At 46.9% G+C, this 14,820-nt stretch overlaps 1 protein-coding gene across 1 annotated transcript; it reads right to left on the bottom strand.

The window, feature by feature from the left end:
• Positions 1-523: 523 nt before the first annotated feature.
• Positions 524-8,310, bottom strand: LOC124646633. Its single transcript, XM_047186727.1, has 3 exons — positions 7,600-8,310; positions 1,053-1,382; positions 524-962 (listed from the first exon to the last, which is right to left on the bottom strand). The coding sequence occupies exons 1-3, from the start codon at positions 8,308-8,310 to the stop codon at positions 585-587; spliced, it is 1,419 nt and encodes a 472-aa protein (XP_047042683.1). The 3' UTR covers positions 524-584.
• Between the last annotated feature and the right edge of the window lie 6,510 nt (positions 8,311-14,820).

The following is a 14,820-nucleotide window of genomic DNA, read 5'->3' as shown; positions in this document are numbered from 1 at the left end:
GACCGGCAGGTGATGAGAGCGGTGTCTCGCTCGCGGCGCCCTCGCGCCGGGCAGTGCGACGGCGACGCCCTCGCGTCGGGCAGGGCGCTGTGGCGAGCGGGGCAGCGCCAGCTTGTGCCGTTGGTGGCGGCGTCCTCGCGTTGGCGTTCCGCTCATGATGGTTGGGGGAAACCGGCCGGGGATCGTGCGGGGAGTTGAGGCGGGGCGAGGCAGCCTGTGCGGTTGGCGGGTCTTCGCGTAGCGCAATTGATTGTCGCCGGCAGTGCGATGCGCGGGGTGGCGTCTAACAGTGTTTTAGAGCTAATCTAAACCGATGGTTTTGGTGATTAGATGGTTAGGATTGTGCAGATCTGCCGCTCTCTCTTTTTATAGTAGTGGAGATGGAGATGGAGATGGAGATGGAGATAAGGAAGAGAAATACAACAGAGAACTTCGTGTCCTAATTCCAGAGTAGAAACCAAACCTGGTGTTTTCATTTGAATCAGTAAGATAAATATACAACAATCAGCAACGTATTTTGATTCTAGAGCTACGCCACAATACCAGCTCCGACCTGATGTTACACACATGCCATAATCAGTTCTCTAGTTTGCCGTGGCCGCGGCTGCAGTCTGCGCCTGCTTCATCTTGGCGAACTCGACCAACCTGTCGACGTCGGGCAAGACGGCCTTGACGGCGTCCAGCGCGCCGAAGCGCTCCACCCACGCTGCAAGGAGAGGGCTCTTGGCGTCGTCGAAGAGCCGCATGCCGTACAGCGCCGCGCCGGCGTGCACCCAAGCGACCAGAGCCCCGAGCGTCACGTCCAGGTACCCAACGCTGTCGCCGCCGAAGAAAGGCTTTCCCTTGGAGCATGTCTTGAAGGCCGCCTCCATGGTCTCGACCGCCGCGAATGTCTGCTTCAGCCCCTCCGTCTTCTCCTCCTCCGTCTTGCCCCTCGCCGCCTGCAGCCACGACGCCAGGAGCTGCGCGCACACATCGGGTCAGCTGATAGCCAACTTCTGATGCTCATACAGGGCTTGGCGTTGGCAATGACAGCTAGGACGATATATTACCTTGTCGTCCATGTATGCAGCCCAAAAGCGAGCGACAGCGCGCTCGGATGGGTCGGCGGGGAGCAGAGATGGGCCCGTGCCGCTGAACACCTCGTCGATGTACTGCACGATCACCTGCGAGTCGCAGACGGGCTTGCCGTTGTGGATGAGCACCGGCACTTTCTTCTGCGCCGGGTTGGACGCCAGGAGAAGCTCGCTCTTGTTGGCGAGGTCTTCCTCCACGTCCTCGAAGCTAAGGCCCTTGAAGCTGAGGGCCAGCTTCACTCTCAGAACGAACGGGCTCCCGAAGGTGCCGAGCAGCTTCAGCTCGTCTCCTCCGCCTGCCATTCTCTACTAGTAGCACAGTGTTGGACTCTGTTTAGCCTGTGTTGTGCTCTGTTGTTTGTTGATGAGTTGATCGGAGCAGTGGGAACTACTACTGCGGATATGTAGTCCACGGATTGTCTGGCTTGCAACAGGCATAAAATACTTCTCCGGTTACTTCAATGTAACAATGCTTGACCCTATTGGTTGATTCCAAAATTAGCTCTTGGATTTTGTAAACAGCACTGCTGTCGAGATGCACATATCTTGGAGAAGAAGCCTTGGGAGTACATCTACCATCTGTGTGTGTGATGTGGACAGGTAAACAAGTTTATTTAGTTTGACTACAGGTAAGAAAGAACGTTTAGTTTGAGTAGATCTCGGGAAGGAAGGAGCCCACTCACTCCCCGCCAACAAACAAAGTGTAAACTATTTGACACGGCACCAAGCGCTACTAGTGTTTGTCGGTTAGACTGCTCATAGTAGGAGTAACATAGCTAGTAAGGCTAGCCATAGTGCTAGTATCATAACTAGTATCATGCATCCTAGCCCCACCAAAAATACTGACGTGGCAGGTAATTATGGATGAGAGAGAAGATTAGAGTATCATAGGTAGATACTGTATCATAGCGCACATCACGAGAAAAGTTAGTATCAAATAAATCTTGTACACAAATTTGTATTGGGATTCTACAAATCAATTAATATAGCAAAACTATAATACTAGTCTATGATACCATGCATTATGGATCTAGTATCATAGAAAAATATCATATACATGATACTACTATATGATACTACCCACTATGGCCAGCCTCATCACACATCTAAAGGCATTTTGGTGACATGGCATGCTAATAAATGAAGAAAGAGAATGAGGTGGTAACTAGCTATATTACCATAACGTCACACACCTCAAAGTACGATGAGTCTACAACATAATAAATGATACAATGCATGACACCACATATAAGTTACTACCCACTATGAAAGTAGTAACCTAGACTAGTAACATGACATATGTTACTAGTCTAAGTTACTCCCCAGTATGACCAGCCTTAGAGCATCTCCAGCCGCGTCCCCCAAAGCGTCCCCCAAAGGGATTTGGGGCGCGCCGGACAGAAAATGCGTTCCAGCCGCGTCCCCCCCCAAGCCCATTTTTGTCCGGCGCGGCCCGATACGGTGTCCGGCGCCCCGAGCCCGTCCCCGTCCCACAGGGGACGCACCGGGGATGCCGGACACAACGAAAAGCGAGGCGAACCGACGCGGGCCCGACCCGTCGGCGGCACGGGAAGGCTAAAACCCCGTCGCCTACCTTTGGTCAAGCGACGTTAATGGCGTCCCTGTTTTCCCGGGCGACGCAGGTGACGCGTCTCGTCGTGCATGGCCGCGTGGCCGTCCGCGCCGGAGTTATTGTGTGCAACCACCCGCTGCCGCCGCTGTTTTAAGACGCCCTGCAGTTCTCGCCGCTCATAATCCTTCTCGTCGCCGCCGCCTCCCCCCTCCCAGATCTTCTCCTCGCCGCTCAAAAATGTCGAGCTCGTCCTCCCGCAAGATCGCCGCGGCGAACAGCCCGGCCGCGGCAGCCCTCACCGTGGCGTAGGCGTGGGCGCCGTACCACGCCCGGTATCCGGTCCCGCCGGACATGCGGCCGCCAAGCAGCGGCGGGCTGGAAGATGGCCGTGAACGGCATTGGCGTTCCGCCGCCGCCGAAGCCGCGCACGGAGCAATGGTGGGACGCCGTCAAGGCCCGTCGGGCTCAACTCACCGCCCAGGAGCGGTTGGATCCGACATGGGCGGTCGACAACAACGACGCCTGGTGGATGACGTACTTCAAGGCGAAGTACGACATCGAGATGCGCAACACCGACAACCTCGTCGGTGGCCCCAATAGCTGGAACAAGGACGGCCGCGCCCTGTTCTGGGGCGTTCCGGGGCGCACCCTCGACAACGTCATCCGCGGCATCCGCAACGGCGCTCCAAGGCTGGAGATGCCATCGTCACCGCCACCGTCTCCTCAATGGCAGCCGAGGAGGACGACGTACTCGTCCTCCTCGCACTCTTCTTCCTCGCGACCGGCGCGATCGACGCCGTCCTCGTCTTACCGGTCGGCGCCGTACACCGTTCCCAAACGGGAGGTGAAGGAGGAGCCGGCGACGCCCGTCAACACGAGGCGTGGCGGCAGCGACAGCCGGCGGCAGCAAGGGAGGCGCGGCGGCGCCCTCCTCATCCCGAAGCCGGAGGTGAAGGAGGAGCCGGAGGAAGAGTCGCAGGCGGCGCTCGCCGGCGGAGTACGAGCGGCAGCGAGCGGCTCATCGCCGGCGGCGACGACCCCGAGGACTGCCCGGGGCTGCGGGCGGCGTTCTTGGCGTCCATGGACGACAAGGACGCCTGGAGGGGCGACCTGGACGCGGCGATCGCCATGTCCATCCGCGACTCCGGCAAGCCGCTGGTGGACCTCACCGACGACGGCGAGGCAGGACCAAGCGGCTTGGTGAAGGACGAGCCCGTCGACGAGCCCGTCGACGAGCGCGTCAAGCAGGAGGTCGTCACCGACGACATATACAACTTCCAGCAGTACTACGACGCCTCCGGCCGCCGCAAGTGGTTCTAGATTAGGTTTAGTTTAAAGTTAGTCAAATTTCGTTCGAATCTATGTAAGTTTGGACGAATCTAATCGAATCTAGTTAAGTTTAAAATTTGCGAAATTTTGTTTGGGGGACGCGACTGGGGAGCGACGTCCCCAAACGCGGCACGAACGAAACACGTCCCCCAAACGCTCAATCCGGCGCGGTTTGGGGGACGGTTTGGGGGACGCGGCTGGAGATGCTCTTAGCACTTCGTACTAGTACCTCCTTGCTCCTTCAATTGAATGGGGCTTATATTATTTTTTTAATGGAATAAAGGTTATATTATCTATTAGTACACTAAAAGCATAATACAGAGGTATAAAATAGAGGCACCATATTAGATATGTAATTTACGGTTAGGATTTACCAGAAAATTACGTAACCTTTTTTGTTCAACCAGACTGTTTACGTGTCAAAGAAAAAAAAATTAGACTTGCTATCCGCTATCCATATGTATGCGCGTGCATCTGAAGATATGGCAAAAGAAAACACATAGGTTGAACGTAACGTGTAGACCCGATGAGTCCATGCATGCACCACGTGCGTCCCACTAAAGATATGCCAAGAGAAAATAAAATATGTACACTGATGGATAGTATATGAGACCTTTTGCATGGTAAAAATATAGCGATTAGTCGCTATATATTTTCCTAACGACAGAAATATGTCAACGCTATATATTTGTCTGCCGACAAAAATATGTCAAAACCTATTTCAAAAAATAATAACGGCCGACCGAAATCAGTGTAGATACATAACACAATTGTAGTTACGCAAAAATCGTTGTGATCTGCCGATTACGACATTCTGTAAAGAGAAAAAAAAAAAGCAAACCATCAACCGTCCATTTGGATAAACATTTTTTTAAAATAATATGTCGGCTAGACTTTTGTAGATTTCTCGAAAACAATTATTAGAACTTTGATCGGTTAAATCTATTTATGCCTATCACATGCGATTTTAGCACCGTCAACGCATCCGGCCAGTCCTAATCTTAACATACTGTATTGCGACTGACGTCATGAGAAAATCAGTCGGACAACTATCCATTATTATTCCTCCCATTACCATGATGAGATCGACTGCCACCGATAGAAAATCAGCCAGGCAAGCATCCATCAATATTCCTCCCGCCGTAGCGGGAAAATCTGCCAAACAAATAAACCGCATGGCAAGGGATCCATCCATCATATCAGCCAAGCGTGCTTCGACCTTCAACTCGGCGGCAGAAGTTCATTCTTTTCTATCAACGATGGTAACCATAAGACATTATCCCAAGAAAATTGCAAGGCGATGACTTGATTAAGCTATTTGCAGACGAAACACTAATCACAATAGTGAGGAGGCAAAGCAATCAACACTTTGATAGGGTTATGCTGAAAATATTTTCACCCTACATCCAAATTTGATGTCCCTACACATTACATTATTATAAAGAGTTGTAGTTCGGCACATCTAGGAATTATAAATTATGGCGAGAAAATTAAGGTACATGTGTGCATGCCCTTACATTTGAAGAGCGTGCGTACTAGGAATATGAGTTTTTCACCGAATATTAAGGTACATGTTTCAAATAGATACACCTGATGATTTAGTTTCCAATTTCGGGTATTTGGAGCATGGATACAATAATAAATATACTAATTTAATTAATTTTCCATGCTGGGATATTTGAAGCCACGTTTTTCCGAGAATGTAAGAAAAAAAATACTTTTATTACATATCAATCAAATATCGGTTCCAACATTCTGGAATTCAGCCCCTCAAAGTAACGACAGGAAGACCTTCACCTTGAGTAATGTATCTCTGTTAGTTATATGCATCAGTGGTTTGTCCGGTGATACTTGAATTTTTGTTTGAATTGGCTTCATTTTATGGTATTTTGGTTATATCTTTTATGTATATTTCGGTTCTGAAAGTTTGCGGAACATTTAATTAAGTTGTCCTTGATTTCTTTGGTCATGTGTACAAAATTATTTGACTGAATATTGAATATAGCTACAGATACATATACATTCTGATATCTATTATGTTCCAAAATACATCCCCACAAATTGTGACATCGATCATATCTATTTGGACTGCTAATTCAAAGATTTCTCATTTCTTTAATAAAATGTATGCATTAGGTCTAGCAATCAAAATAATTTTACAAAGATTCATAATTATAGTATGCACAGATGCAATTGTTCAAAATCTAAATATAATCTACTTTTGAATGTGCGAAGTACTTTCATTAATAATTTAAAAAATATCAAAGTAACGATGGAAGATCATGAACTCACTTCCGCTCTACTGTGACAATCAAAGTATCAAAACAATAATAAATAAAGAATCAATATCATGAGATATAATTTTTTGAGCAACGATATCATAAGTTTTTTTTTTTCGTTCAAACGATTTGTAATTTTGTGCTTTATTTTTATTAATATAATCATATACATAATTTCAAACAATTTATCTTTGAAATATATCCATATCAGACATTTTGTGTATTTTGTAAGATAATAGAAGGGAAAATCAGAATTTAAAAATAAATAATAAATATTGTCATACTAAGATGATGCCCTCACTCGAATTTGCGAGGGCCACCTTTCTAGTTTCTTGAAAAATCAACCATTTAAAGTTTGACCAAGTACTAACATAAAAATTAAAAATCAACATTATTAGATACATAGTGAAATATATTTTTATATGATATAATAGGATATAGTATTTGTCAATAGATTTTGGTAAATGTTTGGTTAAATTTTATTTGACCTGACACAAGTTTTATATTGGTTGGTATTTTTAAAAACTATTCATCCACCCCGATCTGATGGTGATAAATAGACGAAACCAAACTAACGGAATTAAAAATGTTGGATCGGAAGCAAAATAAGGTGTGACCGGTATCTCTAATATATGGAAACTGAAAGAAAAGAGTGCCCTTTCGATCAGCCAACCAACGCTTTGCACAAATCTTGAGGCATTGATTCTTACGGCACGAATAATAGTGGAGAGAGTGTTGTCATTCCCCGTTGATCATCTCTCATTCTGACGGAATCCTCTCCTGAGCGATTCCTCACCGTCCACCAACCCCGGACATGAACGAGAGAGGGTGCCAAGGGAATGGCATGACGTGGTCTTTATAGGGAACGAGGATGGCAGGGTTGGCGTGGTATGGTCTTCGGGAGGCGGGCCTTCAAAGGGGAGGGGCATGTGGCGGTAGTGCTCTGTTGGAAGGTTGACGGTGGCAGTGGCGGTGTGTCATCGCTCGTCCCTCTTTTGATATGGCAAATGAAGGTTGGTCGACCGCTCGCATGTACTCCTTATTCATTGCGAGGGAATCAGACGAAAACCTAGTTTCCATGCCAATCATCGTAAAAGATCTCTAATCCTTATTCATTGCGAGGGAGTATCAATTATACCAACTGATCCAAATTTCATTACTATGCAATATAAAGAACCTGCAAGGTCCAAGAATACGAAAGTGAAAATATTATCAAGAGTCAAGACTGCAAAAATGTAATTTGCTACGATCATTATCCTTATATATTTTCGTGAGCACATATCCTTATTTTCTCTGTACTACTCTAAAATCCCAAAGACGGCTACGATGCGTTACGGGATCAGTTATCTCCAGCTGCACCTGCGGCCACGGCCTCAGGTTGCTTCATCTTGGCGTGCTCGACCAGCCTCTGAACGTCCGGCATGACCGCCTTGGCCTCCTTCAGCGTGCCGAAGCGCTCCAGCCACGCCGCGAGGAGCGGGACCTTGCCTGCGTCGAAGAGCCTTGCGCCGGAGAGCACCTCCGTCGCGTGCACCCATGGCACCGCGCCGCCCAGCACGATGTCGACGTACCCGACGTGGTCGCCGCCGAAGAAGCTCCCGCCCTTAGAGCACTCCTTGAGGCCTCCCTCCAGAACATCCACCGCTGCCAGCGTCTGCTTCATCCACTCGGCTTTCTCCTCGTCGGTCTTGGCGGTGAATACCTTTTGCCATGCCGCGAGCAGCTTGTCCTCGATGAAAGCTACCCAGAAGCGAGCGACGGCGCGCTTGTAGGGGTCCGCGGGGAGGAGGGGCGGGCCGGCGGCGCCGGCAAAGGCCTCGTCCACGTACTGCACGATGACCAGCGACTCGCAGACGGGCCTGCCGCCGTGGAGGAGCACCGGCACCGCCTTGTGCACGGGGTTGGAGGTCAGCAGGAGGTCGCTCTTCTTGCGTAGATCCTCCTCAACGTTCTCGAAGGTCAGGCCCTTGAAGCTAAGCGCGAGCTGCGCTCGCAGGACGAACGGGCTCGCCCACGTGCCCAGCAGCTTGAGCTCTGCGCCGCCTCGGGCCATCTTAGTTCTAGGCTTCTAGCTAGTACTACTTCGTGTCGAAGAACTTGAACTAGTATTGTGGTCTGTGTTCGTGCTGAAGCAGAGATGTGCATATTTATGAATTATTCAGTGCTGACTTGTTGCGTGGCTCGGGTCGTGTGGTGCCAATTTTGGTGGTGCCGTGGTGACCATTCATGCACTATAAACTCAATGTTTATAGTGCCATAAACTCAATGTTTGACTAGACGGTTGCTTCGGTGTTAATCTGCATTTTTTTTTGAAACTAATCTGCATTTGTTTATTCAGAGAATTCTTTATTTGGTCGTAGTTGAAACTTCAGTTCCTTTCTTGACGCTCAAGAACTTTGCGTTCCCTTTTATGCACTGAGCTAAAGTTTGGTTCCTTATATGACCTTCCCTCCACTCGGTTAGACCGTTCAGTTTGAGTCCCCAACTAAACCTGTCAGTCTTTTGCTTCGTGTCCTAGATTAGCCCTTTGATGTGCAAAATTTGTTGCTCCAGAGGCACACCTCGGGCCATCCCGACGCCGCCGCGGCTTTGACTCCCCACCATCTGGAGCTGAGGGGACAACAGCCAGCCATCCCCAGCCTAGGCGACCTTGCGTGGAGAGGAGGCTGACCCCGGGATGGAATGGCCGCCGACCCGCACATGGCAGATGGGAGCGGAAGGGGTCCCATGGTGGAGGACGACCACGATTTGCCGGTGCGGAGGCAAATGCCCAGCTGCGCACACGTCGGTCTCCGAGGCGTAGCAAAACCCTAGGCTGGCACTGGAGCCACGCAAGCAGCATGGACCTCCGGGGTGTGCTGGTCTGCGGTGGACGAGCGAGGTAACGTCAATTCGCACGGTGCATAGGGTGCTTGCAACCCGAGCTATGTTGTCTAGGTTGAGCCCCACAAGCTTGTAGACGAGGACCACGAACCCCAGCAGCAGCTCCAACACGGGATCATCCTCCTCGCCGCGGCCGGCCCTGAGCAGCGAGTGACAAGGGATTAACTTGTCAATGCCTACAAGTTGTAGACTAGAGTTTTGTTGGAAGTAGAGGGCAAGTAGATCTCGAGGGTTTCAGCCAAAAAAGTACTCGACTGCTTATGAAAACTAGGGTTTGTGTTGACAATGATTCGATCCTCTCTTTATCCCTCGACTCCCCCTTATATAGGAGGTGGAGTCGAGGGTTTCGTATTACACAAGTTTACAGATTCCGGGAGACTCCCAACCCGTAAAGTTACAAATCTCCACTTTCCTAATACAACTCTATCTTTCCTTAACAACTAACTGGGCTTCCGAACTTCATATTCTTCGACCTGTGGGCCTTCAGTAAACCCCGGGTACCATCTTCGGCAGGCCCATTGGGAATGCCTACGTGAGCGAGCTACCGGTGGTATCCTGCTGGGATGGAGAGTCCCACTGGATGAACGGCTCAGCGTCCGGCGGGAGCATGTTGAAGGGCGCGTGGGCCTGCCCAGATGGGGAGGAGAAAGGAGGGAGATGGAGGAGAGGCCGGCGCGGGCACAGGGCGAGCGAACAATGAAGATGGGCAGATGATGGGGACTAGGGAGGAGAGGAAGATGAAGATAAGGAGAGAGAGGATGAGATGGGTCCCACACAACAGCAGGGCATAAGCGTCTTTTTAGCTGTCATTTTAACACCGTTAGTAAAATGGACGGAAGGTCCTATAAGGAACCAAAAGAAGATTCTGTGTCAAAAAGGAAATTAAAAGTTTATAAGGGCCAAAAAAGGAACTGAAGTTTCAACAAAGGCCAAATAAAAAATTCTCTCTTGTTTATTAGCATCTAAATACTAGACCTAAGTTGTTGGTTGGATAGAGATAAATTTTAGAAGACACATTCGTCTCAAGCCTCTGATTCCACTATCATCTTTTGGAAGACAATCTGGGTCGAGGGCAAGGTACCATTGAAGACCACATTATTCCAATGCCATCAAAGGCACCACAGAACAAGTGTAATTGTTTTCCATAGATCTCTCCTATTTCGTGACAGAGCTATCCGCTCGGACCACCATTCAAGTAGCGCTTTGTCCGGCCCAGCATCCGTGTCGACATTCTCCAGTGGGCCGAAGTGTGATCCCACGCCTCTTGGGCGAGCACACACCCCAGCAGAAGGTGCTGCATTAGTAGACAACACACTTAATCCACTTCAATAGCGGGGCCGACCCTAAGATATTGGGGGCCTGGGGCGGAACCCAAATCCAGGGCCTATAAGAATCAAAATAATAATTTGTATTTGTATATATCAATGTTTCCAATGAACTTGTATAGCACATAGAATTCGTAAAGTACAAAAAATTATATACTGATAACAAGTACTCTCTCCGTTTCTAGATACATGGTGTATAGTTTTTGGCACGAAAATTAAGAAACAAACATTAAGGGCAAGTTACACGAGTTTTGGGCAAGGTTACCCCTGAAATATTACTTTGAGAAAATATAGGAGTTTGCATGAGCTAAGAAAATGCAATTAAATCCGTAAAAAAATGTCAAAATGAGTGGTTCTATGCAGTACACCTTATATTTTGGAGCCTTTTTCGAAAAAAAAACTATACACTTTATATCAAGGAATGAAGGGGGTAATGTATAAGCATTTTTTTGAAAAAAAAACTTATAACATAACTAGATATGAAGATAATGGTTTTTCAATGTGAGAGGGCGTCAGTGCACAGTGTACATTTGCCCCTCTCAGGGGCTCGGCTTCTTCTTGTCGATGTTTGGTTTGGTAGTTTCAAGTTTCAAGAATGGTGGAACGGTGCAACCATCATTTAGTGGCCTTGCAATTTCCTATAAGTTCAAGCGATCGGAAAAATCATGGCGTAATGAAAAAAAATGAGCCAATTCTTTTTGTACACTGGAAGACAAAATAAGTTGGTTTATTTATTACTAACTAGTAAACATGCACGCGCCATGCGCGTCTTCATCTTGACGAATATAGATTCAACAGAAGCGTGTTACATGCTTATTAGTAGCAATGGCAGTCCAATAGTCCATAATGAACATTCTCAGATTAAAACTCATGATTCATATTAGAAAAGATATACAAAATAGTTAAATCACATGTAATTCTTGATTTAGCAAAAGCCACAAGAAACTCTGATACTAACTTTCATATGCCAACCTATTTCCTTTTGTGTTCTTAAGCCCGTCAACTTTTCAGTGATGCAATGCAGAGTCCATGCAAATAGCAAACCATCAACGATTTACTAAGATGCATTATTTATCCAGTAGATAAGCACTATTTACACCGTGTGCACTACCGTCAGTAAAGAACACAACTATCTCATACATGTCGATACATTCTGTAGGGAGCTAGTATAAATTTGATGCTCTTCCTGTTACAACAACTCACTATCTACTCAAGTCCAAAACTTGGACAAACTACAACTACTGAAACGAAAAGATATAGGATGCAATCTTCATAATGGTGAGGACCATGCACTTGCTGCACAAACGGGAAGAGGCAAATCTGAAAAATGTAAAACAAATAGGCCAGTAAAGAAGCAAGAAAAACCATAGTTTTATATCATAAGGATACTATACAAGCCTCAGATATTTGAGCTATCATTAATGAAGTCACATCACTGAAGTTTAAAAGACAAACCAGAAACGTGACGAAACACATACACAAAGTAGCTTGTACTCCCAAATGGTGGCATTACCCCGTCCGAAGCTAGTGCAGTTGCACCCTATAGATAACATTTTACTACCTCATTTTGTAATGCTATAACACACCAGGGCATTGGATAATAATAGAAAAGAAAAATAAATTTCAACAATTGCAAAATTACATGGACATATAACGACAAAAACAATAGTCCAATGAATAATAAATAAAATGTTGATGTATGCATACAAGACAACACAATGGTTGATGAAACGTGGACTCACAAACAGTGAAAGGTAACTTTGGCCGAATAAAATGTGTGATGCACAATCTACTTCTGACTTGATATCTTCACACTCAGAGTATCACTGACCAGGCAAGATCGATTGTCCTAAAGTACTACTAATACTAACACACTAAATAAATTAACATGAGATGAACATTCCCAGAGCTCCATTTAACATTGAAACAAACCTAAGCACAAATAGTAACTTCGTGAAACAATAATCCACATGTATTTGTTGCTGCAGTAGAGAACGGAGAAATGATGATGATGTACCAAATGATAATGAAATGGACCAATATCTACATATTTAGTACTTCCTCAACGTGAGATCTAAATGTGTATTCCAGTATCAAGGATAATGGGTATACATGAATTCGATCCCATCACTTCAGATAGGCATGGACTTTAGTCCAATTTCATAACCTATTTAAAGTATTTAAAGGGATAGGGCCTGACTCCCTTCTTAGTGTGGAGGCTAAAAAAGATCACTACAATTTCTGCATGGTCCTCTCTAATGTATCCGAAACAAAAAAATGACCAAAACCTCGGAAAAAACTCACAAATGAATCGAACAGGTGCAGCCAGAAACTCCAGCATGTCGTTTGGCAAAACCTGTATTCGGTTATGCAGATATCAACAGTGGTAACTGTGAACATGGTGTAGCTATGAGGTTCAGATCTAGGCAGTACATAGGAACCAAATAGGAGTACTGGTATGAGTAGACTCTGCCAGTGATATGGTCGTAGTACAGGTATCATGGTCAAACTGCGGAAAGCATTCCCTGGTCATCGGAAAAATGTCAGGGCATTACAATAACAAACAACCAACGTCAATGTTGGATTCTTGCTTTTCAGCATCTAACAGGTAAATATGCTCTACTGAATGTTAGTTGCCGTAAAACAATGAATACACAATTTAGTCATATCGGAGTATTTTGAATGTTCTCTATGAAAAATAATCATGTTGGCTATTTTACCTTACAATAGAAAACTCTAAGCTAATGCATAGATCAAGAACAGAACATTAGTGAGGTGAAGTCGAACCTTGAGACTCAGAAAGCAACACGACATGAGGCCTGCGCATATTAAATAGCCGGAAACTTTCAAGCTGCAAAAGATGAAAAACATAGGGATAAGTAATGACTCTGTTTTTATAGTTTCCTTGTGTTATTTCCGGATTGTGGTCTTCTCAGACTAATTGAAACATTATTCAGTCTAATCATGCGACAGTTTGACAGAAAAGAAGAACGAACATTTCTTCACCAGGTGGGCATGCAAATCGGCGGTGCAATCATGCATGCTAAATTAACACAACAAAACAGTTCCATGTCACAATCAATCTCCAAACAAGCATATTTAAATAATGATGGTAATTATCGCGAGATAACTGCAATTGTAATACCAATGAAATTTAAGAAGATAGGTTTACTGCACGGTACAGTCCACAATCTGAAAATTAGCAGATACCTTCAAGTGCAGTTTAGCTGTTCAACTGCAGTTGGGCTGGGTGAAGAGGAGCGACTGGCATGCTGTGTGAAGGATTAGACATGCCAAACCTTGTCGGGCATTGCATGCAGTGCGCCGGTGGTGTGCGGCGTGACGGCATGTTGTGCGGTGTCGCCCAAATCGCGTCCGGAAGGGGGATTTCGGAGGACGGCGCCGCAGCGTGATGGGCGACGCGGACGACGGGGGCTGCGCGGGGGATCGCGAAGGGCGGCGCGGCAACATGATAGTCGACGCAGGCTGCGGGCGGCGCGGAGGCTCCGGCAGGGAGATTGCGGAGGGCGGCGTGCATGGGGGGCGGAGGGCGCTGCGGGCGGGGTTTACTCTGCCGTCCGCGCGTCGTGTAGATCGTGGAGGCTTTTTTTTTTTGAGATGAGATGAGATGTGGAAGCCTATGTCTACCGAGGAAAGGAACTGTTTTTAGCGGTTTGATTAGGCGTGGGATTCGAGCGTCTAACACTGTTTTAGGACTAATCTAGACCGGTAGATTGGATGATCAGATGGCCAAGATGGCTTGGATCTGCCGCTCTGGCTCTTTTTATAGTAGTGTAGATGTAGATGTAGATGTAGATGTAGATGTAGATGTAGATTTATTTTAGGAAAGTTTTTTTTTGTGGAAGAAAGACAACGAGCCGTGTGCTGTATTTCTGGATCGTTTCTTTATCAACCGGGCCCATTTCCGATAGTACTTGAACTTCTTGACCAAAATCACATTGATCATCATACACAGGAAATACAATTTTACGGTCACTCAATACGAGTTGATGTGTCACATACGGTCACTGGTGTTGTTGGGTTGTGTATTCGATGACGTGGCGAGTTACTGGGTCCATCTGTCAGCCCCTCACCGTCCACTTGGACTATTTTGAAATAATAAGAAACCATCGGGCTGAATCAAAAAAAAAATAGCAAAGGGATAAGGGCATCTCCAGCGGCGCGACCGTTTGTGTCCGCCGTGACCGGAAATGCGTCTGGGGTCTGCTCCAGCGGGACGACGCAAAGTGACCGGGCCGTCCGCGGAGACGCAAACCTGGCCCAAATATGCGCCAGGTTTGCATCTCGGCGGACGCTCGGTGGACGCGTAAAGTGTCCGCTGGCTTCTCCACCGG

The sequence above is a fragment of the Lolium rigidum genome, chromosome 4 (assembly GCF_022539505.1).
Source record: "Lolium rigidum isolate FL_2022 chromosome 4, APGP_CSIRO_Lrig_0.1, whole genome shotgun sequence".
Taxonomy (NCBI): domain Eukaryota; kingdom Viridiplantae; phylum Streptophyta; class Magnoliopsida; order Poales; family Poaceae; genus Lolium; species Lolium rigidum.
Note: the sequence above shows the minus strand (reverse complement) of the source record. Positions and strands in the feature narration are given on the sequence as shown.